The sequence below is a fragment of the Sceloporus occidentalis genome, unplaced genomic scaffold (assembly GCF_023333645.1).
Source record: "Sceloporus occidentalis isolate IW3139 unplaced genomic scaffold, rSceOcc1.0.p SCAF_14, whole genome shotgun sequence".
Classification (NCBI taxonomy): Eukaryota; Metazoa; Chordata; class Lepidosauria; order Squamata; family Phrynosomatidae; genus Sceloporus; species Sceloporus occidentalis.
The window spans coordinates 620,002-645,311 of record NW_028316994.1 but is presented as its reverse complement, the minus strand read 5'-3'; the positions used below and the strand labels follow the sequence as shown (position 1 = coordinate 645,311).

At 52.3% G+C, this 25,310-nt stretch overlaps 2 protein-coding genes, 1 long non-coding RNA gene and 1 pseudogene across 3 annotated transcripts; 1 reads left to right on the top strand and 3 right to left on the bottom strand.

The window, feature by feature from the left end:
• The window catches only part of LOC149303393 (olfactory receptor 10A7-like), a 45,079-nt pseudogene extending 21,520 nt beyond the window's left edge, over positions 1-23,559 (bottom strand).
• LOC149303396 (vitelline membrane outer layer protein 1 homolog) lies at positions 9,125-12,597 on the bottom strand. Its single transcript, XM_089480652.1, has 3 exons — positions 12,421-12,597; positions 11,514-11,617; positions 9,125-9,434 (listed from the first exon to the last, which is right to left on the bottom strand). Exons 1-3 carry the CDS (start codon positions 12,595-12,597, stop codon positions 9,125-9,127), a joined length of 591 nt encoding a protein of 196 aa, XP_089336778.1.
• On the bottom strand, positions 21,506-22,314 carry LOC149303395 (mediator of RNA polymerase II transcription subunit 11-like). Its single transcript, XM_089480010.1, has 3 exons — positions 22,095-22,314; positions 21,885-22,015; positions 21,506-21,643 (listed from the first exon to the last, which is right to left on the bottom strand). Exons 1-3 carry the CDS (start codon positions 22,312-22,314, stop codon positions 21,506-21,508), a joined length of 489 nt encoding a protein of 162 aa, XP_089336136.1.
• Positions 22,569-23,048, top strand: LOC149303394 (uncharacterized). The gene is made up of 3 exons (XR_016271935.1): positions 22,569-22,703; positions 22,804-22,885; positions 22,966-23,048. It is a non-coding gene; the product is annotated as an uncharacterized LOC149303394 (long non-coding RNA).
• Positions 23,560-25,310: the final 1,751 nt, after the last annotated feature.

Below are 25,310 nucleotides of genomic sequence, written 5' to 3'. Positions count from 1 at the left end.
TCCCTTCCCTCTTCATCCTCCCTCTCTTCCTTCCTACTACCTCCCTCCCTCCTTCCTTCCTTTCTTTCCTTCTCTCCTTCCTTCCTTCCTTCCGTCTTTCCTTCCCTCCTTCCTTCTTTCTTTCCATCATTCCTTCCCTCTTGCCTTCCTTCCTCCCTCCCTCCCTCCCTCCCTCCTTCCCTCCTTCCCTTTTTCCTTCCTCCCTTCTACTCCTTCCCCTCTTCCCCTTCCCCCTTCTTCCCCCTTCCCTTTCCCACCCCTCCCCTTCCTCCTTCCCTCTCCCTCCATCCCCATGCCTTTCTCATGGAAGAGGCGGACCCCAGACCCAGGACTCTGGGAGCCAGAGGCAAAGCAATGGGGGGGGGGTATCTGCTGCCCCTCTGATGCTGATGCTGCCTGAGGCTGGCATGGCACACACTCCTGCTCTTTGCCCAGGCAGCCCCAGCCTCACCAGGAAATGTCCTTTCCCTCCCTCCCTCCCTCCCTCCCTCCCTCCCTTCCTTCCGCCTGGCCTTCTGCAGAGAGAATGGCAGGAACCAGATCCCAGTGGGACAAGGCCAGCAAAACCAGCCCAGGCTCCCATCAATGGAGGAGGAGGAGGAGGAGGAGGAAGCAGAGCCCAAAAGGCCTACTGCTCTTATAGTTTTTAAAAGTGTTATCATACTTGAAGGATTGCATGAGTGTATTGTTCTTTTATTGTTGTTGTGATGATGATGATGATGATTACATAGGTATGGTATAGTAGCATTTGTAATGAGTGTAACGTTTAATGTTTAGACTGTGTCACTCTCTGCTAGCCTTTTGTTACAGCAGTTATTACTGAACCTTTGTTTTAATGAATCTTCTAATAATAAACCCTTATGTTGAGTAGTAACTTGTGTGTCCATGCGCTTGGCTGTGTTTTCTCTTCAAACCCTCTAAAACCTCCCACTTTTAATAATGCCCCAGTTTCTCTTTCTTCTTCCTCCTTCGTCCTCAGCTTCCTTCCATTGCAAACCCTCTATTTCTCCCAATGAATCCTTCCCCTTCTCACTTTCTTGATTGCTTTTAAAAGGATTAATTGGGATAATGATTAGAGGGATTGCAATGGAAGGAAGCTGAGGACGAAGGGGGAAAGCGGATGAGAAACCGGGGCAATCGGCGATAGAAATAAATGCAACAAACATGATAATAACATGATATACTGTGGTACACACACTTTTATATCTGTACCTTAAGTCAAAAATATGCCTGAAGGAATAAGTCAGGATAAAGGGACGGAGGGGAAAAACTCAGCCCTTTAAACCTAACCAAGTGGGAATAATGGCTCCAGAGATGAAAAAGGGCCATGAAGTTTCACTTGGTGCAAAACAGGTGAAGCCAGGAATCATCATCACAAGAAGAAGAAGAAGAAGAAGAAGAAGAGGAAGAAAGAGCCAGTCAGAAAAGGAAGAGTCAAGAGAAGCCAAGGAACAGATCTTGACTAGAATTTGGGATGCAATGAATACAGAAAACCAAGTTTGGCCGAAGGGAAGCCTGTGGCTCTAAGGAAGAAGAAGTCTAGGTGCCTGGCCCTCTCTGCTCCCTCCTCGGCTGCTCAGTTTCAGAGGAGGCTGTTTGGACCATTCTTGATCTGACCCCCCCCCCCCGACCCCCGATGTCTTGTTGACCAATCTGTACCTTCTTCGACTGCGTTCAAGATCCCCGGACAGGACCCCCTCCCCTCCTGCCTTCTCTGCCCCCCCAAGAGCTGTGCCCTCTCTCTCTCTCTGCCAGGATGGAAGCACCGCCACTGGCGCCTGAGGCTGCTGCCTTGTCCCAAGGGGCTCTTTTGCCTCCCGCTGCCTCCGAGTCCTAGGTACCTATGGCTCCTACAGCTCCGGCTCCTCCATAGAGTCACATAGTTCTTGTTGATATACAAAAGCACACCTTTCTTCCTTTTCGATGATGTTGCCGAAACATAGCATTGTCCCAGTCTGTAGTTCCTGAGGCGCCTTCTCTCATCCTCCTTGATTTTTGTCTCTCCTTTCAGTTGTTGAAGTTGATGAAAAGCCATCTTTCTCTCCTTTCCCTTTCCCTGAAATGGTCTTCTCGGGATCCAGTTCTCCTTCTTGGTTCTTTCATGATCTGGTTCTGTTTCAGTTACCCGCTTTCTTCCCTGTGTCCTTCCTCTCCTCCTTTCTGCCTCTGCTCTGCAGAAGTCCTGCACTTTGGCCCCGCTTTCCCTGCCTGGGCTCCTTGCTGTGGAATCCTGGGAGCTGGCTTTGGGAGGAGAATTCGCCCGAACAAACTACAGATCCCAGGGCTTCCATCGGGTCAGCCTGGGCTCCGGGAGGAATGGCCCCAATGTCTTCCTCCCTGTGGAGCCTGACTAGGAGGCAGGCATTGCTATTGATTGCAGGGCTCTCCGCTTGTCCCGGGCCATGTCCTCCTTGCCGCCCGGTCAGGGCAGCCTTGACTGCCGGCCCTCTCGCCTGGGGCCCTCCTTCTTTCGGGGCTCTGAAAAAGCCCCGGGCTGCCCGAAGCTCCTGGGCTGCGAGGGGCGACAGGGGCGCAGCCAGGGGGCCAGTCCCGGGGGGCCCTTCCCTTGGCGCCTGCCTCCGCCTCTCTCTTTCGGGGAGCCTTGCAGCCAGGAGCAGCAGCAGCAGCAGCAGAGCAGGCCCTTCGGCCCCTTGAGTCCCCCCCCTCCCCGAAGGCCTTCTTTGGGGGCAAGAAGCGGAGGAAGAGGAGGGGGCCGGCCAGGGACACCCCCGAAGGGAGGGCACAAGCCGAAAGGGGCCTCCGTCCAGCCAGGGCTCCTCCGGAGGGTCCCTCTGAGGGCATCCAGTCGGAGCCCGGCCGGAGGAGAGCTCCGCCGGGAGCAGCCAGGCCTGTCCCGGCTTCCCGGGAGACCCAACGGGGACCCCTCCCTCCGGCTTCCCTCGGAGTCAGAGCCCCACGGGGCAGGACTTGGGGGCAGGCCTGGCAATATGGGGAGCCCCCCGCCGCCAGTCCTGGACGCCCTTCCGCCCCCCGCTTGGACCACTAGGACTCCCCTGCCCAAAAGACGGGCAAGGAGGGGCCCGGGGCAGCCTGGCCTTCGGGGCTCCGGAGGGCCTTTTCCGGTGCTGCCAAGGGGCCAAAAGCCAAGTGCCAAGCGGATGGATGGGCCGGGGGCACTCTGGGCCCCTCTCCGCCCCTGCTTCCCTCCCGGACCCTCTCTCTCCTTCCTTCCTTCCTTCCTTCCAACTTGTGTGGGGCCAGATGGTGGGCTGACCAAGGTGCCAGTCTCCCCCCCCCCCTCTCTCTCCCGAGGGGCGAATGCCCAGCTGCCCAGCCGTGCCAGCTGAGATGATTTCTGGGGCTCTTCATGTGGCCCTGGCCTCCAGACCCCCTTCCTTTCCCTGACCAGAGGGGCGCAGGGAACGGGGGCACGAGGGGCGAAAAGGCCGCAGCTCAGAGGGGTTTTGTCCCCTGGTGCCCCCCCTTTGCCCCTGAATTGCCCTTCTCTGGCTCCAGGGACCCTCCGGCCTCAAAGAGGGCACCAGAGATGCCCACCCTCCCCCCCCCCCTGAAAATGGGAAAGCTGCCCTCGGGGCAGGAAGGGGAGCAGAGGGCCCGCTTTTGCCCCAAGGCCCCCCACTTCTAGGTCCACCTGGGTTTCCGGACTCCCCAGACCTGTTTGTGGCCCTCCAATGCTCCCCTCTGGGCCAGGGATGCCAAGGAAGCCACAGAGCATGCACAGAGTTCCTTTCTCTCCCCAGAGAGCACCCTGTACCTAGAGATGGGCCCAGGCAGGGAGAGGGGGGGTGGGGGGGTCTTCTTCTTCTTGTTGTTTCAGGAGCTGACTGTTCCTCCAAAGGAAGGGCCTTTGCCTTCCTCTCCTCCGCCAGTCTCAGGTTTCTCGGGTGCCCCAGAGAAGGCAGCCATGGGGCTCCCTGCGCCTCCTTCCTTGCCAGCCAGGAGTGGCCACCATCCCCTTGACCCCTGCTGACCTCGGCTTCTCCCCCCCCAAGTGCTGGGGAATGAAGGGGGAGCCGCTGGGAGCTGCAAGTGCCCCAAAACCCACGTCCCCCCCAGGAATGTGCGGAGCATCGCTGCCAAGCTGGAGTCCTGGGAACACTGCCAGGATCTTGTGCGGTAAGTGGCCCTCCCCATAATAAGCCCCAGTGCTGCCCACTCGGGTCCATCTCTGCACCCCTTCATTCCTTGTCCTCCTCCTTGGCAGGTTCACTTTTCCAAAGAGGAACATTTGTGGCTTGGATGGAGAGCCCTGGGTTGAAGAACTAAAGAGTTTAACGCCGTCAAAAAGTGAGTAATTCACAGGCGGAAAGAGAGAGAGAGAATGAGATCTTTAAGGAATCGGGGCCCATAAGAGCCCCTTTCTCTCAGGAGGAGTGGGGTGATGGGGGGCAGTGGCGTCCCTAGGGCCAAGTCACCCAGTGCGCTCACTCATGTGGTCAGCCCCAAGCCATTGACCTCCTCCTCCTCCTGTATCCATTTCACATCACGCAGCATCCTTAGCAGTGCTTCTTTGCACACATGATACTCACAAATCGTAATTCCCATGCGCCCCACGGGATGCAATGCTCCTGGTTCTGACATAAACCACTAGAATCAAAGAACCATAGAGTTGGAAGAGACCCCAAGGGCCCTGATCCAGTCCAACCCCATTCTTCTGCCATGCAGGAAATCCAAATCAAAGCATCTCCATTGACAGATGGCCATCCAGCCTCTGCTTAAAGACAGCCTCCAAAGAAGGAGACTCCAAGGGAATATATTCCACTGTCGGACAGCCCTTGCTCTCAGGAAGGTCCTCCGAATGTTGAGCTGGAATCTCTTTGTCCTGGAGCTTGCATCCATTGCTCCATTGGGTCCTAGTCTCTGGAGCAGCAGGAAACAAGCTTGCTCCCTCCTCAATGTGACACCCCTTCAAATAGTTAAACAACCTTCAGGTGACAACACCAGATGCACAGCCAAAATGTATTTAGAGACTTCCTTAAAATGTGACGCTGTTAAAGAGAATTTAAAAATAATAAAAAATTCAAAAACATTCATTTTTTAAAAAAATATACAATTTTGAAATGTTAATTAAAAAAACGCTGGGACCACTCCTCCCACTGAGCCCCCCCCCCCACTCCCCCCACCTCTTAAAGCATTTTAAGGGAAGCAGACAAATGCCACACCTCTTTCTGCCAAAATCTAGGTGTTTGAGGAGAAGTGGGGTCATCCCCCTTTTTGGGGGTGTCACCTGGCGTTGTCCACACCCTCTGCACCCCCCTCCATGATGCCACTAATGGGGGGACTGGTTTCTGCTTCCCCTCCCTCAACTTTTGGGGACACAGGCAGGGGGCTCTCTGTCCATCCACCCATCCATCCATCCATCCATCCATCCATCCATCCATCCATCCATCCATCCATCCGCCTGCTGCAAACTGTCTCTTACCTGTCTTTCTACTTTCCCCAAGGGAAGGGGGCTGAAACCACTGAGGCCAGCAAGGGGGGTCCGTGGCCCACCCTCATCTCCCCACTGGCCCAGACCTCCAACGGACCCCTAGCCAGGACCCCCACAGATGAGCCCCCCCAAGTGCAGCTGGACCCCCAATTCACAACAGCAATGCCTTGGGCCCACAAGCCCAGCCAAGGTGAGTGGGGGTCTGGAGGAGGGTCCCTAAACGCAACCCCAAAGGACTGGGGAGAGCTGAGGGGGGTCCCCAGAGAGGATGACACATCTGGATATTGATATGGGGGGGTTAACTGAGGTTTATGCCTTTATTATGCTGAAGCACAGTTTATGAATATAATTAATAGCCTATTGTTGTGGTCTAGGTAAATTGGGGGGAGAGAGAGGGGCAGAAGATCCCCCTAGGACCCTTCCAATGAAACAACATGGTAGGCAGGAATCATTCCCAACACATGGTGGTGCTTGGGGGGGGCACCAGATTTTTGGTGGAGGGAGGAGGATGTGGGTCTCTGCCCAGCCATCCTGCAGCACCACCTTTTAATCCCCCCTCCCAGAAGAGACCCCCAAAATACACCTGCCTTCAGACGGCCCCTTCGTCCCAGGAGCCACTCTGGACACGCCTGGGTTGACCAGGAGCCCCACAACAGCCGGCCAAGGTGAGCGTGGGGTGCAAAAGGGCAGGGGCTGCCCCCCCCCCACCAAGGAAGGGTCTTCTAGCCCCCTTTTCAGATTGGTGTTTGTATTAACACTGCTCCCCTGTGTTTGCAGGCGCTGCTGGAGTGGGGCCCGGCCACTTGGCCCCACAGGCATCACCTACACAACACAACAAGATTGCGGTGCCCCTCCTGCTGGCCATAATGCTCCTCTTGGTGGCTATCATTGTTTTCCTGCTCTGCCAGAAGAATGGCCAGCCCTGCAGAAGGGCCCCGGACACCCCGCTTCCTCCTCAGGACCCTGATAAGAGTGAGTGAGTGAACCAGTGCTAGAGGTCTGGGAGGGGGTCACCCTCTCCCATAAGTCCCCAGTCACATTGAGACAACAGTGGCCCCCTTCCCCTGTCTGCGTTCTTGCCTTTGGGGGTTTGCCCATTCTGCCCACCGTCCAAGTCCTTCAGCCCCCATTCTGACTTGTAGGGGGGTCCTCTCCGGACATTAGTAGCAGGAAGGGTGCTGTTGTCCAGCTCTGGTCCTGCTGTTGGCCTGTCTTTGGGGCATCAGTGATTGGGCGGTATATAAATAAATCCAATTATTATTATTATTATTATTATTATTATTATCATCATCATCTGGCTGGACATTGCGTGGGCTGGGGAGGCCCCTCGCCTTGCCTCTGGTCCAGTATCCTCAGTGGCCTTCTTCTGATGACCTCTGAGGATTTGTTGGTTGCTTTAAAACCTCTCTCTTCACATTTTTGTTCACCATCCCCCCCCCCCCCAAATCTTAAAATGCAAGTGTTGTTAGAGCCCAGTGGCCTTTAGATGGGTGGATCATTCTACAGAATGGAAATGGAGCTGAGGATGTCCAGTGCCACTGCCCCCCAACCCACACATACCTTGGGTGGTCCTGGCATTGCCCTCCCTGTCTTTCGTGAGGCCTTTTGTCTCCCCTCCATCCACCAGCCCTTGACTTTGCTGCTGCTGGTGTTGCTGGACTAAAGCCCCCCTCCGCTTTCCCTTCCAGGGGAAGAGACCCTCGCCCTGCGCTGTTCGAAGGAGACCTGATGCCAACTGGGGCTTGCAAGCCATGCCATGACAGTCTAGGCACTGGACCACTTTGTTATGTGCTGTGTGCAGGGGGTGGCAGATGTACAGAATTTGTACCATAATGTATGTATGTGTATATATATGTGTGTCTGTGTGCGTGTTTGTATGTATGTATGTAGGTATGGGTGTTTGCATGCGTATGCGTGTGTATGTATCTGTCTGGGTCTGAAAATTCCTGGGTTTGGAATTGGGGCGCCTGCCTCTCCCGCCTTCGCCCCCACTTCTGCTGTTTGTCCGACTCTCTCTCGCTGGCTTTGTGCGGAGAAAGGCAAACCACTGTCTCCTCCTTTGGAGGATTTGTTTTAGCAGAGGTTGGCCCTCTGTCCCAAGAAGAGCTTGGACTCGGTCTTCCTGCATGGCAGAAGGGGGCTGGAGGGATGGCCCTGGGGTCCCTTCCAACTCTGTGTTTCTATGATGCTATTTATATTAAAAGATGACAAAACACTCCCTGCCTTTGTGAGATTGGTGACTGCGGGTGCCATGCCTCCAGAGCATCTTTGATGCTCTTGAGACATATATGTAATTGAGATGATATTAGCTTTTCTATGTATTAGTTTAGAAGGGAAAATAGAAATCTACAGCTTTAAGAAAGGCAAGGATTGTGGGAAATCCTAGGGTCTCTTACTGTCTCTCTCCAGCTAGTTTCTGTTGTGTAGTAAGGTTTCAGCCAAGAGTATTTTCCTTTGACAAAGATAAGTCCACAGAAGAAGAAAGGTAAAACCCACCAAGTAGAAAGAGCAAGGTATTTAAGAAGGACTATTGAGAAAAAGGAGATCACTTTCGTGTTTGTTGTGTTTATAACCAGAAAAGCTTTTGGAAACTTAAGAAATGTGTGGACAAGTCTTTTGTTCAGGCTGTGTTCCTGAGAGCCAGAGGCCTTACTACACCCAAAGTCCATAGCATCGCTCTTGGGATAAAACAGCGGGCATCACGGCCCTGAGCCTCTTGGAAGCTGCCTTACTTGGAGGTCACCCGCTCTGGGTGCTTGGTGTGGGATGTAGGGTGGGAAGTCCCCTGGAATTCAGCCAGACGTTCCTCTGGGGAAACACAGGGGTTTGCATCACCTGCCCAGCCTTTTCTGGAGGCAGGAGCCCAGAAGCATCCCCCCCCCGTCTACTTTCACTTCTCAAAAGGTGACCAAGTGACTCATGTCTGCAGAGGCCCAAAGGCCCCTCCCTTCCACCTCTCCCTCCTCCTCCTCCGCAGTGACTTCATGGGGCTTTCCGCCTGTGGCTGCTTGTAGCCCAGAATGGGGCCGGGAAAGTTCCCCATTCCTCTTGCCCACCAGCCCACCAACTCACTCCTCCCCTGCTTGCCACCGACTGCCCACCTGAGTTGTCTGGAGGTGAGACAAAAAGAGGCTGGGCTGCCCTAGCTGCCAGGGATGCTCTAGTTCAGTGCTTCCCAAACTTTGGTCTTCCAGGTGTTTTGGACTTCAACTCCCAGAAGCCCCAGGCAGCTTGGCCAACTCTCAGGAGTTCTGGGATCTCAAGTCCAAAACATCTGGGGGAGCAAAGTCTGGGAATCGTGGCAAGATCCCCCACTGAGGCTGGGGTTGGGCTCCATGGCCTCTGGCAAACCCCAAAGGATTCGTTGGCTGTAAGACTCTGTGAAATGGGGAGCCCTGAAATCCTGGCTGATTCAAAGCTGAGTTCCTCCGCTGGGAAAAGGCTGCACCTCCTTCCTGGCCCCCCTCGCAGTGATATGAGTCTGGAACATGGTTCAAGGTATAACCAGCCAGCGTAATTGAGATATTGGGGGGGGGGGGGGGATAATGGCCCTACAGCAAACATCTTTTCAGCAACTGTGAGGGCTGTTTTTCTGGAAGAATCGCACGTGTCCACAACCCAGGCTGAAACAAGCCATTCTTTAATGCCGGCCAAAGGCTGCCTTGACCACTTGGTTGGCTGCAAGGCCTGTTCCCATGTCCCCATTCGACCTCAGCAGCAGCAGAAGAACCGGATGTCATTGAGGGCAGTGTCGTCCTTGAGGCCCCCGGGGGGCTGTACCCGGGTCTGGAGGCCACAGATGGACCCTCGGGGGCAGCGGGGACTCCAGGGCCCCCACTGGCCCCACCTGTCCCACTGGACCTCCAGGTCCTCCTCCCTGTTCTGCCGGCCCTGGCACTTCATCCGGAGGTTGTTGGCAGCTGTGGCGTCAGGCTTCATCCTGGGGGCTCCACCTGCAGCTGGAAGGATACGAAGCCCCCCCCCCCCAAAGCACCTCTGGCCCTGGCTCCAGATGCCCCAACTGCAATGGGAGGAGGAGGAGGAGGAGGAAGAGCTGTCTGTGGAGAAGGTCACAGGCGGCGGATGCCCCCCCAAAAGTCCCAGGGAGACCCTGATGCTCATGTGCTGCCTCGCAAGAAAGTGCCCCCAATCAAACTCCCTGCCCCCTCCACTAGTCCTCAACCTCCCTGTAACCCCCCTGATGCCCTCTCAGCACCTCAGCCACGCACACCTAGAATAGTAGTACTGTAGTAGTAATTATTATTATTATTACTACTACTACTACTACTACTACTATTCTGGATGTGCTGGACTGAGGTGCTGAGAAGGCATCAGGGGGGTTACAGGGAGGTTGAGGTTAAAGCACTTTGACCCCAAATCAGAAACCATGGCTCCATCCCATGGAGTCCTGGCTTGGTAGACTGAAATCCCTAGTGCATCCCCTTCAACTAAAGCCCTCTGCCAAAGAATTCTAAGTACCTCACCAAACTACAGATCCTATAAACCCATAGGATGGCACCATGGCAGCCAAAATGGGGTTGAAACACTGCAATTATGTGGTGTGAGATGCCCATCCTCTTCATTTCCAGAAGAAAGAGAGAGGGGAAGAGATTGTGCCGGCTGGGCAGAGGAGCCTTTCAAAAGCCCTCTCTCTGCAAGTAGAAAGCTAGTCTGTCCCTGCTGCACTGGCCTTGCTTCTCGGAGTCAGGATCTGCCACAGAGGTGTCTCCAGAGTCACACCAGCTTCCCCACCTCCTCCGTCTTTCTTTGATAAAATGACCAGCTTGGTAGATGAAGGGAATGCTGTGGATGTAGTACATCTTGATTTCAGTAAGGCCTTTGACAAAGTCCCCCTTGACATTCTTGCAAACAAGCTTGTAAAATGTGGGCTAGACAAGGCAACTGTTAGATGGATTTGGAACTGGTTGACCGGCCGAACCCAAAAGATGGTCAGCCATGGCTCCTTTTCATCCTGGAGAGAAGTGACCAGTGGGGTGTCCAGTGGGGCTCTGTCCTGGGCCCAGGGCCATTCAACATCTTTATCAATGACTTGGAGGACAGAATTGGGGGCATACTTATCAAATTTACAGATGACACCAAATTAGGAGGAATAGCTCCAGAGGACAGGATCAAGATTCAAAATGACCTGAATAGACTAGAAAGCTGGGCCAAAGCTAACAGAATGAATTTCAATATGGAGAAATGTAAGGTACTGCACTTAGGGCAGAAAAATGAAATGCACAGATATAGGATTATGGGGGACACCTGGCTGAATGAAACTACGTGTGAAAGGGATCTAGGAGTCCAAGTAGACCACGAGTTGAACATGAGTCAACACTGAGATGCGGCAGCTAAAAAGGCCAATGCGGTTTTAGGCTGCATCAGTAAAAGTATAGGATCTAGATCAAGGGAAGTAATAGTGCCACTGTATTCTGCTCTGGTCAGGCCCCACCTGGAATATTGTGTCCAGTTCTGGGCACCACAATTCAAAAAGGACATTGAGAAACTAGAGCCATGTGTCCAAAGGAGGGTGAGCAAAATGGTGAGGGTCTGGAAACCATGAAGCCCTATGAGGAACAATTTAGGGAGCTTAGCCTGAAGAAGAGAAGGTTAAGAGGTGATATAAGAGCCCTGTTTAACTATTTGAAGGGATGTCACCTGGAGGAGGGAGCAAGCTTGTTTTCTGCTGTTCCAGAGAACAGGACCCAATGGAGCAATGGACGTAAGCTCCAGGAAAAGAGATTCCAGCTCAACATTAGGAGGAACGTCCTGAGAGTAAGGGCTGTTTGACAGGGGAAGACACTCCTTCCCCGGAGATTGTAGTGGAGTCTCCCTCTTTGGAGGTCTTTAAGCAGAGGCTGGATGGCCATCTGTCGGGGATGCTTTGATTGAGAGTCCCTGCATGGCAGAAGAGGATTGGACTGGATGGACCTTGTGGTCTCTTCCAACTCTATGATTCCTTCTCATTCTGCTGCTGGTAGAGGCCAGGTCCCAATCCTACCCACCCCACTTGAAGGCCCAGGACCCCTGGCCCTCCAACCCTCTCCCCTTGCGCTTCTGCCCCCCCCCCCGGCCTTGCCTTCCTTGCCGCTTGACCTACTTGCCCACAGACGAAGTGGTATTGCCGCCCTGGGCACGGTGCAGCCGGATCCCGTTCAGTGCCATGTCGTCTTGCCCAGGGAGGAACCCTTGTCGTGGCTCCAGCTGTGCGGCAGAGAAATATATTGAGGTGGCCAGAGGGAGGGCAGCTGGGGTCTGAGGGAAGCTCTTCTCTTCCAGCCTGTGGAACTCCCCACCAAGGGAGGCTAGACTGACCCCCTGACTCTTGAGCCTCCAGGTTTCCCTGGCATCTGTCCCCTGTGTCAGAGGGCAAGGGCTTCCAGAGTGGTCAGTCAGTCAGGCAGAAGTTGTGGCGAGAGTGGGGTGGCATCTGTGGAAGTTCTCCCTGCTGCCCTTTGTGGTCTGGCCACCTGCCACCTTTCAGGGATGTAGCCAGGATTTTAGGAAGGGGGGTCCAGACTAAATGCCACCATTATAATGGGGCTTGGGCACGGCAGCGCAGCAGCATGCACCATTCATTTTTCTAATGGAAGGGGGGTTCCGGACCCAACCCCCCCCCTTGGCTACATCCCCCCACCTTTCATGGTAGGAAATTCCCCCAGAGTTGCTTAGGAAAATCTGGTGTAAAGAAGGACCACTGATATTTTTAGTTTGCCATGTTTCCTGGCCCAGAACTGGTTCAGCTGAGCCGCCCCCAAATTCTGGCACAATAAGAAAGAGAGGAGCATTCCTCCTTTCTCTCCCTGCTTCATTCTCCTCCCCCCCCCCCCCCAGCATCCCCCTGCCCCCATCTCCCGTCTCCTGGCCTGCAAACCCCACAGCCAGGCCCCCTTGACCTATTGGAGGGAGGTTCTCTCCCAGCCCCTCACCTCTTCCAGTTCTGCCCAAGCCAGCCTGAGGAACCCACTCCTGGTAGAGAAGTGGGGCTGCCCCATGGGAACTCTCACCTTGATGGGAAAGCCATCTGCAGGTCCTGAGGGACAGAGGTCTCTTGGCCCCCAAGCCCCCTTGGTGCCCCCATTAGACACGTTGAGCGTGGCGCAGTAGAGCCACCCCACAGCTCTGGGGACAAGGGAGGCCAGGAGGATGAGCAGGCATGCCATCCAATCCAGAGGGGTTGTCATGCTGGGCAGGAGGAGATACGGTGCCCTTGGCCCAGCTGCAAGGCTGGTGAAGGTCTGCCTCTTATACCTGGAAAGGAAGGATGGAAGGAGGGACCCAGGTGCGAGGGAGGCTGGCCAGGCCTCTGAGCTGACACAGAGTGGACCTGAAACCAGGGAGGGGGGCAGAGGGAGAAGAGGACCTGTGCCACGGAACAGCCTCCCTCAGCATGCCAGGGGTTGCCAGCCTTGAGGAACATTGTTATCATTTGTCATCCAGTTGACTGTGACTAATGGCAGCCCCATGAATGAGAGACTTCCGAAACCCCCTTCTCACCCACTGCCCTGCATGATGGGACACGCTGAGCAGTGGGCCTACGAGGGGGTGCCTTGTGGGTTGGGGGACTGAACCCGGAGGGTGACCACTAATGGATCCTTTGCTTCATCCTGGGGAGAAGGGACCAGTGGGGTGCCCCAGGGGTCTGTCCTGGGCCTAGTTTGCCATTCAACATCTTTATCAAGGACTTGGATGAAGGAACAGAGGCCATGCTTATGAGGAAAGGATACCAAGTATTACACTTGAGGACATACACACATTGCTTTACATTAGGCAGGAAAAATCAAATTTACAAATATGGGGTAGGTGACACCTGGCTTGAAAGCGGTAGTTGTGAAAGAGATCTAAGAGTCTTAACAGACCACAAGCTTAACGTGAGTCAATACTGTGATGCAGCAACTAAAATAGCCAATGCAATTCTAGGCTGCATCAATAGGAGTGCAACGTCTAGATGGAAGGAAGGAAGAGTGCCACTTTGTCCTGCTTTGGTCAGGCCTCACCTGGGATAATAGTGTCCAGTTCTGGACACCACAACTCCAGAGGAGACTCCCCACCTCTCCAGGCTGTTGGCTCCATTGCTAAACCACTCTGACCATCAAGCAGCACCTTCTATTGTTCAGTCAAAACCTACCCTCCTATAACTTCTAACACTTAGACCTGGGCCTATCCTGTGGGTCAGTAGAGAACTCTCCCACCCGTCATGGGGAACTCTTAACCTTAGAAAACCTCTCCAAAGCTGCTAATGGTGTGTGTGAGCCACCCTAAGAATGACCAGCTGAGGAGGGGGATCTTGGGTTGTCCTCCAACTTCCTACTTGTAGCTGTATAGTTTCCCATGTCTGCCTGCAAAAGAACGGCATATCTGTGAAATTGCTGAAGGCCCATCTGTTTGCCAGGCAGTTGGCACTTGGTTGCTTTGGGATTTTCTGGCTTGAAACGGCCTCCTCTTTCTCTTGCCTCTCCAAGCATGAAGGTCTGGACCCCCTGGGAGCGCCGCACACAATGGGAGGCTGGCATCTATGAAGGGGCAGCAGCCTAGGCTCCTGGTTCAGTGCCCCACTGTTTCTCCCCAGAGGGGCAGAGCACCTTGGCCTCCTCCTCCATGGATTGTGGCCCTTCAGGTGTGGAGGGAATAGGGGCGCCTCCTCCTCCTCCTCCTCCTCCACTGCAGGCAATTCCCCTTCTGTCCCTCATAGAACAATCCCTGCTGCAGCCACTGGACCAAACAAACCCAACCAGGAAGCTCCAAACAAACCCAACCAGGAAGCTTTATTGTTACACCGGATTATTAATACATCTCTGAGGGATGGGCACTTTCCATCTGTTCTTAAATTGGCCATAGTAAAACCTTTATTAAAAAAGCCCTCCCTCGACCCCCTGGAGTATAACAATTATCGGCCAGTTTCACTGCTGCCATTTCTAGGGAAGGTGATCGAGAGGGCGGTTGCAATCCAGCTTCAGAGGGTCTTGGATGAAACGGATTATCTGGACCCATTTCAAACTGGCTTTCGGGCAGGTTACGGGGTTGAGACGGCCATGGTCGCCTTGGTCGATGATCTCCGTCTGGGCATCGACAGGGGAAGCGTGTCCCTGTTGGTGCTCTTGGACATCTCAGTGGCTTTCGATACCATAGACCATGGTATCCTTCTGGGGCGCCTGGCAGAGGTGGGAATCGGGGGCACTGCGCTCCAGTGGTTCCGGTCCTACCTCTCCGGGAGGTCTCAGATGGTGCAGCTGGGAGACGTGTGCTCCGACGAGAGGGCCCTTAAAACTGGGGTCCCTCAAGGAGCCATTCTGTCTCCCATGCTATTTAACATTTACATGAAACCGCTGGGAGAGATCATCCGGAGACATGGGGCGCGGGGTTATCAGTACGCTGATGACACCCAAATAATTTTCTCTATGTCTCCGACCGATGCAGTGACTGAGGATGGCGTCTCTCCTCTCGTGGCCTGTCTGGAGTCAGTAATGGGCTGGATGAGGGAAAACCGACTCAAGCTGAATCCAGAGAAAACAGAGGTACTCGTGATAGGTTCCCCTGGTCCAGGAATGGCGGTGGTTCCACCTGTCCTGAACGGGGTCACGCTCCCTGTGAAGGACTCCGTGCGCAGTCTGGGGGTGCTTCTTGACTCGTCCCTTCGCCTGACTGCTGAGGTGAATGCGACGGTCAAGAGCACCTGTCATCAGCTTCGGCTCATTCGCCAGCTGTGCCCATACCTGGCCCAGAGGGACCTTGAAACTGTAGTACACGCCCTGGTAACCTCAAGACTGGATTTCTGCAATGTACTCTACATGGGGCAACCCTTATACCAAACCCGGAAGCTTCAAATGGTGCAGAACATGACAGCCAGGCTGGTCACTGGCACGTCCAGGGCCAGCCATATAACACCGGTATTAAAAGCTCTCCATTGGCTGCCCATTCGCTTCCGGGCGCAATATAAGGTGTTGGTGATGACCTATAAACCCTAAATGGCTTGGGTCCAGGATACCTGAAGGACCGCCTCTCCCCATATATTCCGTCCCGCACCCTCAGAACATCTGGGCAGCAACTACTTAGGGTTCCCGGGGCGAGGCTTGTCTCTACTACTAGGAGGACTTTTTCCATCGCCGCCCCGGCCCTTTGGAACACGCTGCCCACAGAGCTCCGCTCAGCTACCTCCCTGGCCCAATTCAGACGGGATCTTAAGACATTCCTGTTCAGGACTGCATTCCCTGAATAAGGTCCTACAGCCCTCCCCCGCCGCACTGGCAACGGGATTGGCTAACCTGGGGCCTTTTGTTTTTTATGTTTTTGTAAGATGGTTATGATGTTTTTAACGTGTATGCTTATTGTGTTTTTAACTGTTGTAAACCGCCCTGATCTGATGGAAGGGCGGTATATAAATAAAAATTTTATTATTTATTTATTTATTATCCAAGGGAGGAAGTGTGCCAAGTTTCTCCTCTGAAGAAGACAGAGGAAGGGGGGGCACCAGGGGCCAGGCCAGCAAAGCCACCCAGCCCAGGCTTTGCCCCATTGGGCAAAGACTGTCTGCCCCTGTAGGCTCTTGTGCCAGGCTGGATCAGAGCCACTTATTCTTTCTCCAGAATACCTCAAAATATTCTGGGCCCCTTTCTCTTCCCCTTCACCCCATGAACCTCCCACCAGCCCTTTCCCCATATCCCCACCCAGAAGCATCTTCTGTGAAACTTGGGCCTCACCCAACATCCAAGTCCCTCACTGGGGCAGAAAGAGAGGGAGAGAAAGGGGAGACCCCACTCATGCAAGGCTGCTGGGGGGAGGGGGACTGGAGCTAAGGGCATGGGACCCCAGCCCCACAAGCCCATTCCTCCTGGAAGTGGAAGCACAGAGGGACCAGTCCCCAGCCCCTGCATCTGGAGAAGCTGTTACACCAGTTTGACCCCACTTTAACTGCCTTAGGTGATCCAGGGATGTGTAGTCCCTGCTCCATTAACCCACAGCTCTTGCAGTAAAGAATTTCTTCCTACTGTTTCAGTGGGATCTCTTCTCTTGTCGTTAGAACCCACGGATCTCTGAAACTGCAGAGAACAAGCCGGCTCCATCATCGGCATCCCATCCAAGCTAAACACGGCCAGCCTTCCTCGCAGGGTTTTAGGGCTTCCAGGCCTTGGACCATCTTGGCCACTCCCCCATAAATGCCTTTACCTTGACAAGAAAAGGATTTTGCAGCACTTTTGAGACTAAACAAAAGAGGGAAGCTGGGAGCATGAGCTCTTGTAAACTTGAGGAGGGACTTAGGAAGCTGGGGATGAGCCTGGACAAGAGAAGGTTAAGAGGTGACAGGACAGCCCTGTTTAAGTATCTGGAGGGGTGTCCTATTGGGGATAAGGCAGGCTTGTTTTTTATTGCCCCAGAGTAGGAAACAGAGCAATGGATTCAAACTACAGGAAAAAAGGCTCCAGCTCAACCTTTAGAAGAAACTACGTGTGAAAGGGATCTAGGAGTCCAAGTAGACCACAAGTTGAACATGAGTGAACAGTGTGATGCGGCAGCTAAAAAGGCCAATGCTATTTTAGGCTGCATCAATAGAAGTATAGTGTCTAGATCAAGAGAAGTAATAGTGCCACTGTATTCTGCTCTGGTCAGGCCCCACCTAGAATATTGTGTCCAGTTCTGGGCACCACAATTCAGAAAGGACATTGAGAAACTGGAGCGTGTCCAAAGGAGGGCGACAAAAATGATGAAGGGTCTGGAAACCATTCCCTATGAGGAATGACTTAGGGAGCTGGGGATGTTTAGCCTGGAGAAAAGAAGGTTAAGAGGTGATATGATAGCCCTGTTTAAATATTTGAAAGGATGTCATATTGAGGAGGGAGCAAGCTTGTTTTCTGCTGCTCCAGAGAACAGGACCCGTAACAATGGATGCAAGCTACAGGAAAAGAGATTCCACCTGAACATTAGGAGGAACTTCCTGACAGTAAGGGCTGTTCGACAGTGGAATGCACTCCCTCGGAGGGTGATAGAGTCTCCTTCCTTGGAGGTCTTTAAACAGAGGCTGGATGGCCATCTGTCAGGGATGCTTTGAATTGGATTTCCTGCATGGCAGGGGGTTGGACTGGATGGCCCTAGTGGTCTCTTCCAACTCTACGATTCTATGATTCTATGATTCTAAGAATGTCCTGGCTGGAAGCATTTTGACAGTGGATGCTGCTGCTGCTTGGGAGAGTGGTGGAGCCTCCTTCTCTGGGGGCTGTTCGGAAAAATGGGGAAATCACCAAAGAGGAATTCAAACAAATAGCGAGCCTATGTAGGGGTAAAGTCAGAAAAGCCAAAGCCCAGAACGAACTCAGACTTGCTAGAGAGGTTAAGAACAACAAAAAGGGCTTTTTTGGAAGAAGAAGAAGAAGAAGAAGAAGGAAAGGGTAGGGCCACTGAATGGAGAAGATGGCAAAATGGTAACAGAAGACAGAGAAAAGGCAGAGTTACTCAAGACCTTCTTTGCCTCAGTCTTCTCAGAAAAGGCAAAGGGGCTCAACCTGAGGATAATGGAGCAGAGGACAGAATAGGGGAATTTCAGCACAGAATAAGTAAAGAGATAGTAGAGGAACACCTTGTTAATCTAAATGAATTTAAATCTCCAGGACCAGATGAACTACATCCAAGGGTACTAAAGGAACTGGCAAATGTCATATCGGAGCCATTGGCCATAATAGTCTTTGAGGACTCCTGGAAAACAGGAGAAGTCCCAGCCGACTGGAGGAGGGCAAACGTTGTCCCCATCTTCAAAAAGGGGAAGAAGAGGATCCCAACAATTATTGTCCAGTTAGTCTGACATCAATCCCAGGAAAGATTCTGGAGCAGATCATAAAAAAGAGAGTCTGTGAACATCTAGAAGGCAATGCCATCATCACAAAAAGTCAACATGGGTTTCAGAGAAAGAAGTCATGCCAGACAAACCTTATCTCCTTCTTTGATAAAATGACCATCTTGGTAGATGAAGGGAATGCTGTGGATGTAGTAGATCTTGATTTCAGTAAGGCCTTTGACAGGGTTTCCCATGACATTCTTGCAAACAAGCTTGTAAAATGTGGGCTAGACAAGGCAACTGTTAGATGGATTTGGAACTGGTTGACCGGCCGAACCCAAAAGATGGTCAGCCATGGCTCCTTTTCATCCTGGAGAAAAGTGACCAGTGGGGTGTCCAGTGGGGCTCTGTCCTGGGCCCAGGGCCATTCAACATCTTTATCAATGACTTGGAGGACAGAATTGGGGGGAGACTTATCAAATTTACAGATGACACCAAATTAGGAGGAATAGCTAATACCCCAGAGGACAGGATCAAGATTCAAAATGACCTGAATAGACTAGAAAGTTGGGGCACAGCTAACAAAATGAAATTCAACACGGAGAAATGTAAGGCACTGCACTTAGAGCAGAAAAATGAAATGCACAGATACAGGATTATGGGGGACACCTGGCTGAATGAAACTACGTCTGAAAGGGATTTGGGAGTCCAAGTAGACCACAAGTTGAACATGAGTCAAGAGTGCGATGCGGCAGCTAACAAGGCCAATGTGATTTTAGGCTGCATCAATAGAAGTATAGTGTCTAGATCAAGGGAAGTAATAGTGCCATTGTATTCTGCTTTGGTCAGGCCCCACCAGGAATAATGTGTCCAGTTCTGGGCCCCACAATTAAAAAAGGACATTGAGAAACTGGAGCCATGGGTCCAAAGGAGGGCAACTAAAATGGTGAAGGGTCTGGAAACCATGAAGCCCTATGAGGAGAGACTGAGGGAGCTGGGGATGTTTAGCCTGGAGAAGAGAAGGTTTAGAGGGGATATGATGAGAGCCCTGTTGAAATACTTGAAGGGATGTCATATTGAGGAGAGAGCAAGCTTGTTTTCTGCTGCTCCAGAGACTAGGACCAGGAGCAATGGATGCAAGCTGCAGGAAAAGAGATTCCAGCTCAACTTTAGGCGGAACTTCCTGACAGTAAGGGCTGTTCGACAGAAGACACTCCTTCCTCGGAGATTACAGTGGAGTCTCCTTCCTTGGAGGTCTTTAAACAGAGGCTGGATGGCCATCTGTCAGGGATGCTTTGATTGTGATTTCCTGCATGGCAGAATGAGGTTGGACTGGATGGCCCTTGTGGTCTCTTCCAACTCTAAAATTCTATGATTCTATGTCTCCCTGAATGGACGAAGGGCGTTGGGTTGGAGGGCCCCTAGCAGTGATGCTGCGATGCTATGGGCCTACTTCCTCAAATGCATGTTTTGGAGTGGAAAGAGAGCTATGTAAGCCAGTTGTGCAGGAGGATGTCAGTTCAAATTCAAAACCTTGTGGGTATGGAGACGAGGTAACAAGTTCAGTTTTAATGCGCTGCGGGACAAAGGCAGAGGAAGGAAGTTGGCTACAGCCAAGGACAATAGATGACCACTTGAACACATACCAGGAATCAGAGCCAGACGTGAGGAATAGCTGTAATTAAGACAAATGTACTCCCAAAATTTTTGTTTATGTTTCAAAATCTCCCCATAATTAATAGAGATAAGTGTTTTCAAGAATGGAGAAAAGAACTAGCGAAGTTTATTTGGGCCGGTCGAAAAGCACGGATAAAGTGGAATACAGTGGTACCCCGGGATACGAATGCGCCGCCTTACGAAATTTCCGGGTTACGAAAAAAATATATTTAAAAAAACTGTTCCGCGTTACGAAAGTTTTTTCGGGTTACGAAAAAACTTTTGGTGCTTTTCGGCGCTATTTCGCACCAAATCGTGGCTTTTCCCCATTAGCGCCTATGGGTTTTTCGGCTTACGAAGCCTTTCGGGTTACGAAAGCGGCGGCGGAACGGATCATTTTCGTAACCCGGGGTACCACTGTAATATAATAGATGACAAAAGGAGAGGAGGCTTGGGAACACCGGACTTACAAAAGTATTATTATGCATGCGGAATGTTATGGGTAGAGGATTGGATTAGTTTGAAAAATGGGAGATGGTTGAATTTGGAGGGTCATAACATTAAGCATGGGTGGCATGCATACTTAGTATATTAAAAATGGAAAGAGGACAAGGGGTTTAAAAATCATGTAGTAAGAAAAGGTTTGTTGAGAATCTGGGAGCATGGTAAGAAAAAGTTTTACAATAAAATAGCAAAGTGGACTTCAGCAGACTTTGGAAGATTTAAAAAGACACAAGGACAATGGATTACATATGAAGAGATCTTGGAAGAAGGAGAGGGAGTAACTCGGAAAATGAAATCTAGAGAGAAATTAGAAAAAGAGAGGATAAACATAGACTGGTTCCCATACAAACAACTAGAGGAAAGGTTTAAGAAAGATTGCAAAGAAGAAGGAATAGAAAGAGGAAAAAATGAATGGGACATTATAATTTGTGAAAAACAGAAAAAGAAGAAGATATCAAAATATTATAAAGAGTTGTTAAAAAGGGATTTGGAAGAAGAAGACATAAAGGATAACATGATTAAATGGAGCCAGATGATAGGACATAATATAAGTTTGGAAGAATGGGAGAAATCGTGGTTAAAAACTAATAAATTCACACTGGCACAAACCTTAAAGGAGAACTGCTATAAAATGTTTTATTTATGGTATTTGACCCCGGTTAAATTACCATAAATATATAAGGATGTAAATAAAACATGTTGGAAATGTGGGGAGGCAGAAGGAACATTTTCCCATATGGGGTGGTCTTGCAGGAAGGCCAAGCAATTCTGGGATAAAATACACTCTGTTATCATGGAAATTTTAGGAACCAACTTTCCAAAGAAGCCAGAATTGTACTTGTTAAACATGACATGGAAAATGGGAAGTGAAATTGAAAAAAAGTACTGGAAAATACTACTACTATACATGATCACAACAGCTAGACTGCTATGTGCCCAAAGATGGAAGGGGAACCACAGTGTTTATGGAGTGCCGCTTCCAGCTGCAACGGGGCCCCAGCGTCTCTCGCACGGAGGGCCCTGCCAGAGTTGGCAGAAGAAGCGCCTGGCTGTAAACACCACCGGCAAGAACGCCTAGGCGAAGGGCCTCCGGAGACACCACTCGCGCCATGGGTCTTCCGGCAGAGTCCCAAGCGTCAGGAGGCGAAGGAGTGCTGCGTCTTCCTCTGCTAAGGATCCAGCATCTGCTCACAGGTCCGGGAGAGGTCCCCCAGCTTGACGCGGGCGTAGTCCATGCGCTTGAGGGCCATCTGGCAGTCCTTCCGGGAAGAGTAGCTGGAGCCCTCATGGGGCTGTCCTGTGGCCACCTGCCGGTCAAGCGCACCACACTTTTGGCCTGGGGAGCTGGGCAGCCGAGGGGCAAAGGCTGGGCCCCTGCCTCCCCACCTGGCCTTACCTGGCCTGGCTGGGGACCCTCCAGGCCGGCCTTAGCGTTGGGAGCCGGGCAGCCGAGGGGCGAAGGCTGGGCCCCTGCCTCCCCACCTGGCCTTACCTGGCCTGGCCGGCCTTAGCCTGGGGAGCCGGGCAGCCGAGGGGCAAAGGCCTTACCTGAGTGAGGTACCGGATCTGGGCAGAGAGCTCGGACTCCACCTTCTGGACGGAGGCCACAAACTGACCGGCGTGGCGCTCCAGCAGACGTTCGTTGGGCTTCTCCTTGGACAGCTCCAGGATCACTGTCCCTGAGGGGAAGGGCCAGGGAGTGATGTCACGAGCATGACATACTAGTCCCGCCCACCAGACTGCGCCCCGCCCACCTACCCGCGCTCTGGAGGGCCGCCGCGATCTCCCGCTCGAGCTCCTCTAGGATCCGCAGCCGCTCGTTGGCCAGGCCCAGGCCGAACACGCCCGGCCCGGCCCCGGAGCCCCCCGCCACAGCCCCCGCCACGCCTCCGCCCGCCGCCATGCCGAGACCCTGCCGGCCACCGTACGTCCGCTTCCGGCCTTCGAGGAGGGCACGTGACCAGGGGCTCCTGCGCATGCGTGGCGCTTCAGGAGGTCATTGCACGAGACTACAGCCCCCGGCAGCCCCTGCGCGTAAAGGGGCGGGGCGAGGGCCGGCACGTGACCCCTCCCTTTTGCAGGAGGGCATGCATCCGGGCGCCGGCGCCATCGTCTGGCGGGAGCACGTTCGTTCGGCGCTGCGGAGGCGGGAGGCGGGCGCGCCGGGGCTGAGGGCTCTGCTGGAGCGACGTGAGCCCCTGAGCATGCGCAGAGCACCAGGGAGGGAGGCGGGCGGGGAGGCAGGGCGGGAGCGGGGTCCCTGAAGGCCTCCCTGGGTCTCTGTCTCTCCGCAGATGAGAGGCTGCGGGAGCGGAGCGAGGCCCAGGAGGCGCGGCTGGCGGAGGGAGCCCTTCCGGCGGGAGAGCGGTGAGCGAGCGAGCGAGAGAGGCTGAGAGAGTGTGACCCGGCCCCGGGAGCCACTCTCAAGCCCCAGGGCTTCCTCTCCTCCTCCTCCTCCTCCCTCCAGGGGCCCCGAGGGTCTGGACGCCCTGCGGATCCGGATCCAGCTCCAGGCAGAAGTGTCCGAACTCCGGCGGGAGAGAGAGGAGGTGAGGAGGGCGCCTGGTCTCCCTCGGCCCGAAGCGCCCCCCCTGGCTCTGGGCTGAAGCTGACTCTCTCCCCTCCGCAGCTGCGCCAAGAGGTGGCCCTCCTGACGGAGGTCCTGAGGCAGAGGGAGGCCGAGGACCGGGAGCAGCGCGCCAGGTAGCCCTCCCTCTCCGGCCCCCTGGCCTCCCCTTCCTTCCCTGCCATCAGGGGAATGGATGCCCATGGCCAGGGGCTCCTTGCCTCTCCCTCTCTGCCTTATTGCCCGGTCTGGCTGGAGGGGGGGGGGCTTTGGTCCTCAGTAACGCCAAGGCTATGGGTAGAAATACATGGGAGTATGAAGAGAGGTATTTATTACAGTGATAACAATGATGAGATAATTTCCAGTCAGGGTAAAGATATAAACTAACAGAAAAGCAACACTTGCAGTTCAAGTGAATCCACCAATTGTAGGAAGATGAAGGTAGTAAATTCAGAGCTGTTTTCACCTGAATTGCAGTTCTTCCATTTTCCACTCTGAATCGTGATAAAGGCTGATATGTTGGCACACTGAGAAAAGATGCACTGAAAAACACAATGCTATTATTTTGTGCTGTTTAGAAACAGCAAAAATGCTAATTTCCTAAGAAAACAACATAGCACACCCAAATGTTGGGGACTCACTCTCTGTATATCTCATACTGCTTCTTGAAAGACTGAAAGGGACCTGGATTTACACAGCTAATTCACAACAAACATACATCAATCATGTAAAAATATCCTGATTTTAATAACCTAAATCTCAGATCTTGATGAATGTACTTGTTTGGATTAGACCTCCAAGAATTTTGAAGCTGTTATTGATTCAAGAACGAACTTTTCCAACTGGTAGATTTCAAAGATATAGCCATGTTAGTCTGTAGAATCAGTACATAGAGAGATCTTGTAGCACCTTTGAGAATAACTAAAAGAAATGGAAACATGAGCTTTCACAGACTTCAGTCTACTTCCTCAGATGTAGCTCATGTTGCCAATTTCTTTCTTTCAGTTAGTCTCAAAGGTACTACAAGATCTCTGTATATACTAATTTTCCAAGCTATGCCTAATCTTAATAAGGATATAGAAAACTGAATTACATTGAGTCATAATGACTCTTGGTCATCTGGCCAAATATTATTGATATTAGGGATATCAATGTTCATTCATTTATTTCTTACACATGAGAATGAGAACACTGCATGTTCTACTTAAAAGGTCCATACACATTTTCCTATGTTTTATGTTTACATTCCATGATTATAATTATTAGTAGTAGTCATATTTGCAAGAGTATTTAGTTAAATATAGTAAAGTAGATTTGAAAAGGTGGAGAGCTCTGATTATGACAATAGCATCAAAATTCTGCTCAGCTAACTATCATGGATATGAAACAGTTAAGAATGAGTAAATCTAAGTATCTGTTTCACATTCAAATATTGTCTCAATTTCACAGATTTAGGGTTGGAAAGGAAACAAATTCTACATTTTAGATTGTAAGTTCTTTGTGATAAATATCAATCACATTTTAAATGCAAAATTGTACATGGCTCTTGTAAAAGTTAGTAAAAAGCTTCAACAATAAGCATTTAAGCGGTGATCAAAAAGGTCTGGAAACCCATGTGTTATTTCACCTAATCAATTTGCCGTGTGTGTGCCTTTCAAATGTTTAGAACAAGGATTTTTAAAAACAAAAGAAAACACAGTAACAAGGTATGAGTTATCCTCATGTATGAACTACAATGTGTGTCTCCCTTCCTGCTTTAAGCAAAGGAGTCCAGCCATGATATCTTCACACATTCCATTCACAACGATTGAAAAATGTTTATTCTGCCATGCACCTATCAAGTTCTCGCAAACATTGGCCTGTTACAGACGGGCTAAAAAGTACGCGCGGAGTGCGTACTAGGGTTAAGACGGGGCGGTGCTTCTGCACCGCCCTAACCCTAGTGCGTGCTCTGCGCGCACAAAATGATGGCGGCCGTTCCACACGGCCACCGCCATCAATACGTGATGACCGCGCCGCCTCCAAACGAGGCGGCTCGGTTGTGACGTATTGGGGTCGCGGCAGGGCGCCTGGAGCGCCCTTTCCACGACCCCGGAAGGAGCTCCGTTTCGGAGCTCCTTCCTGGTTTGGTCCGCAGGGCGCAGCCTTCAGACGGCTGAGCCCAGCGGACCAAAGGAGAAAGGGGCCAAACGGCCCCTTTCTCTTTCTCCCCGCCGCCGTGGGGTGTCCTTGGGGCTTCAAGCCCCAAGGACACCCCTTTCCAGGCTGTGGGGAAGGGGCCTTTTGCTGCTTCCCCGCAGCCCGGAAAGCGGCGGATCGGGGCCTCAGCGGCTGCCGCTCTGGACACTGAGGCCCCAATCCGGCGGGGAAAGGTGCACCTACAGGCCGCCCCAAAGGGGCGGTCTGTA

What these genes read in the sequence shown, in the direction of transcription:
- LOC149303395 (XM_089480010.1), bottom strand. Translation starts at nt 22,314, where the DNA reads ATGCGCAGGAGCCCCTGGTCACGTGCCCTCCTCGAAGGCCGGAAGCGG. An exon ending in GGCGGCCCTCCAGAGCGCGG is followed by an intron (nt 22,016 to 22,094) that starts GTAGGTGGGCGG and finishes CCTTCCCCTCAG; the next exon opens with GGACAGTGATCCTGGAGCTG. An exon ending in AGATCCGGTACCTCACTCAG is followed by an intron (nt 21,644 to 21,884) that starts GTAAGGCCTTTG and finishes CTTGACCGGCAG; the next exon opens with GTGGCCACAGGACAGCCCCA.
- LOC149303396 (XM_089480652.1), bottom strand. Translation starts at nt 12,597, where the DNA reads ATGACAACCCCTCTGGATTGGATGGCATGCCTGCTCATCCTCCTGGCC. An exon ending in CAGATGGCTTTCCCATCAAG is followed by an intron (nt 11,618 to 12,420) that starts GTGAGAGTTCCC and finishes TCTGCCGCACAG; the next exon opens with CTGGAGCCACGACAAGGGTT. An exon ending in ACCACTTCGTCTGTGGGCAA is followed by an intron (nt 9,435 to 11,513) that starts GTAGGTCAAGCG and finishes CTCCCATTGCAG; the next exon opens with TTGGGGCATCTGGAGCCAGG.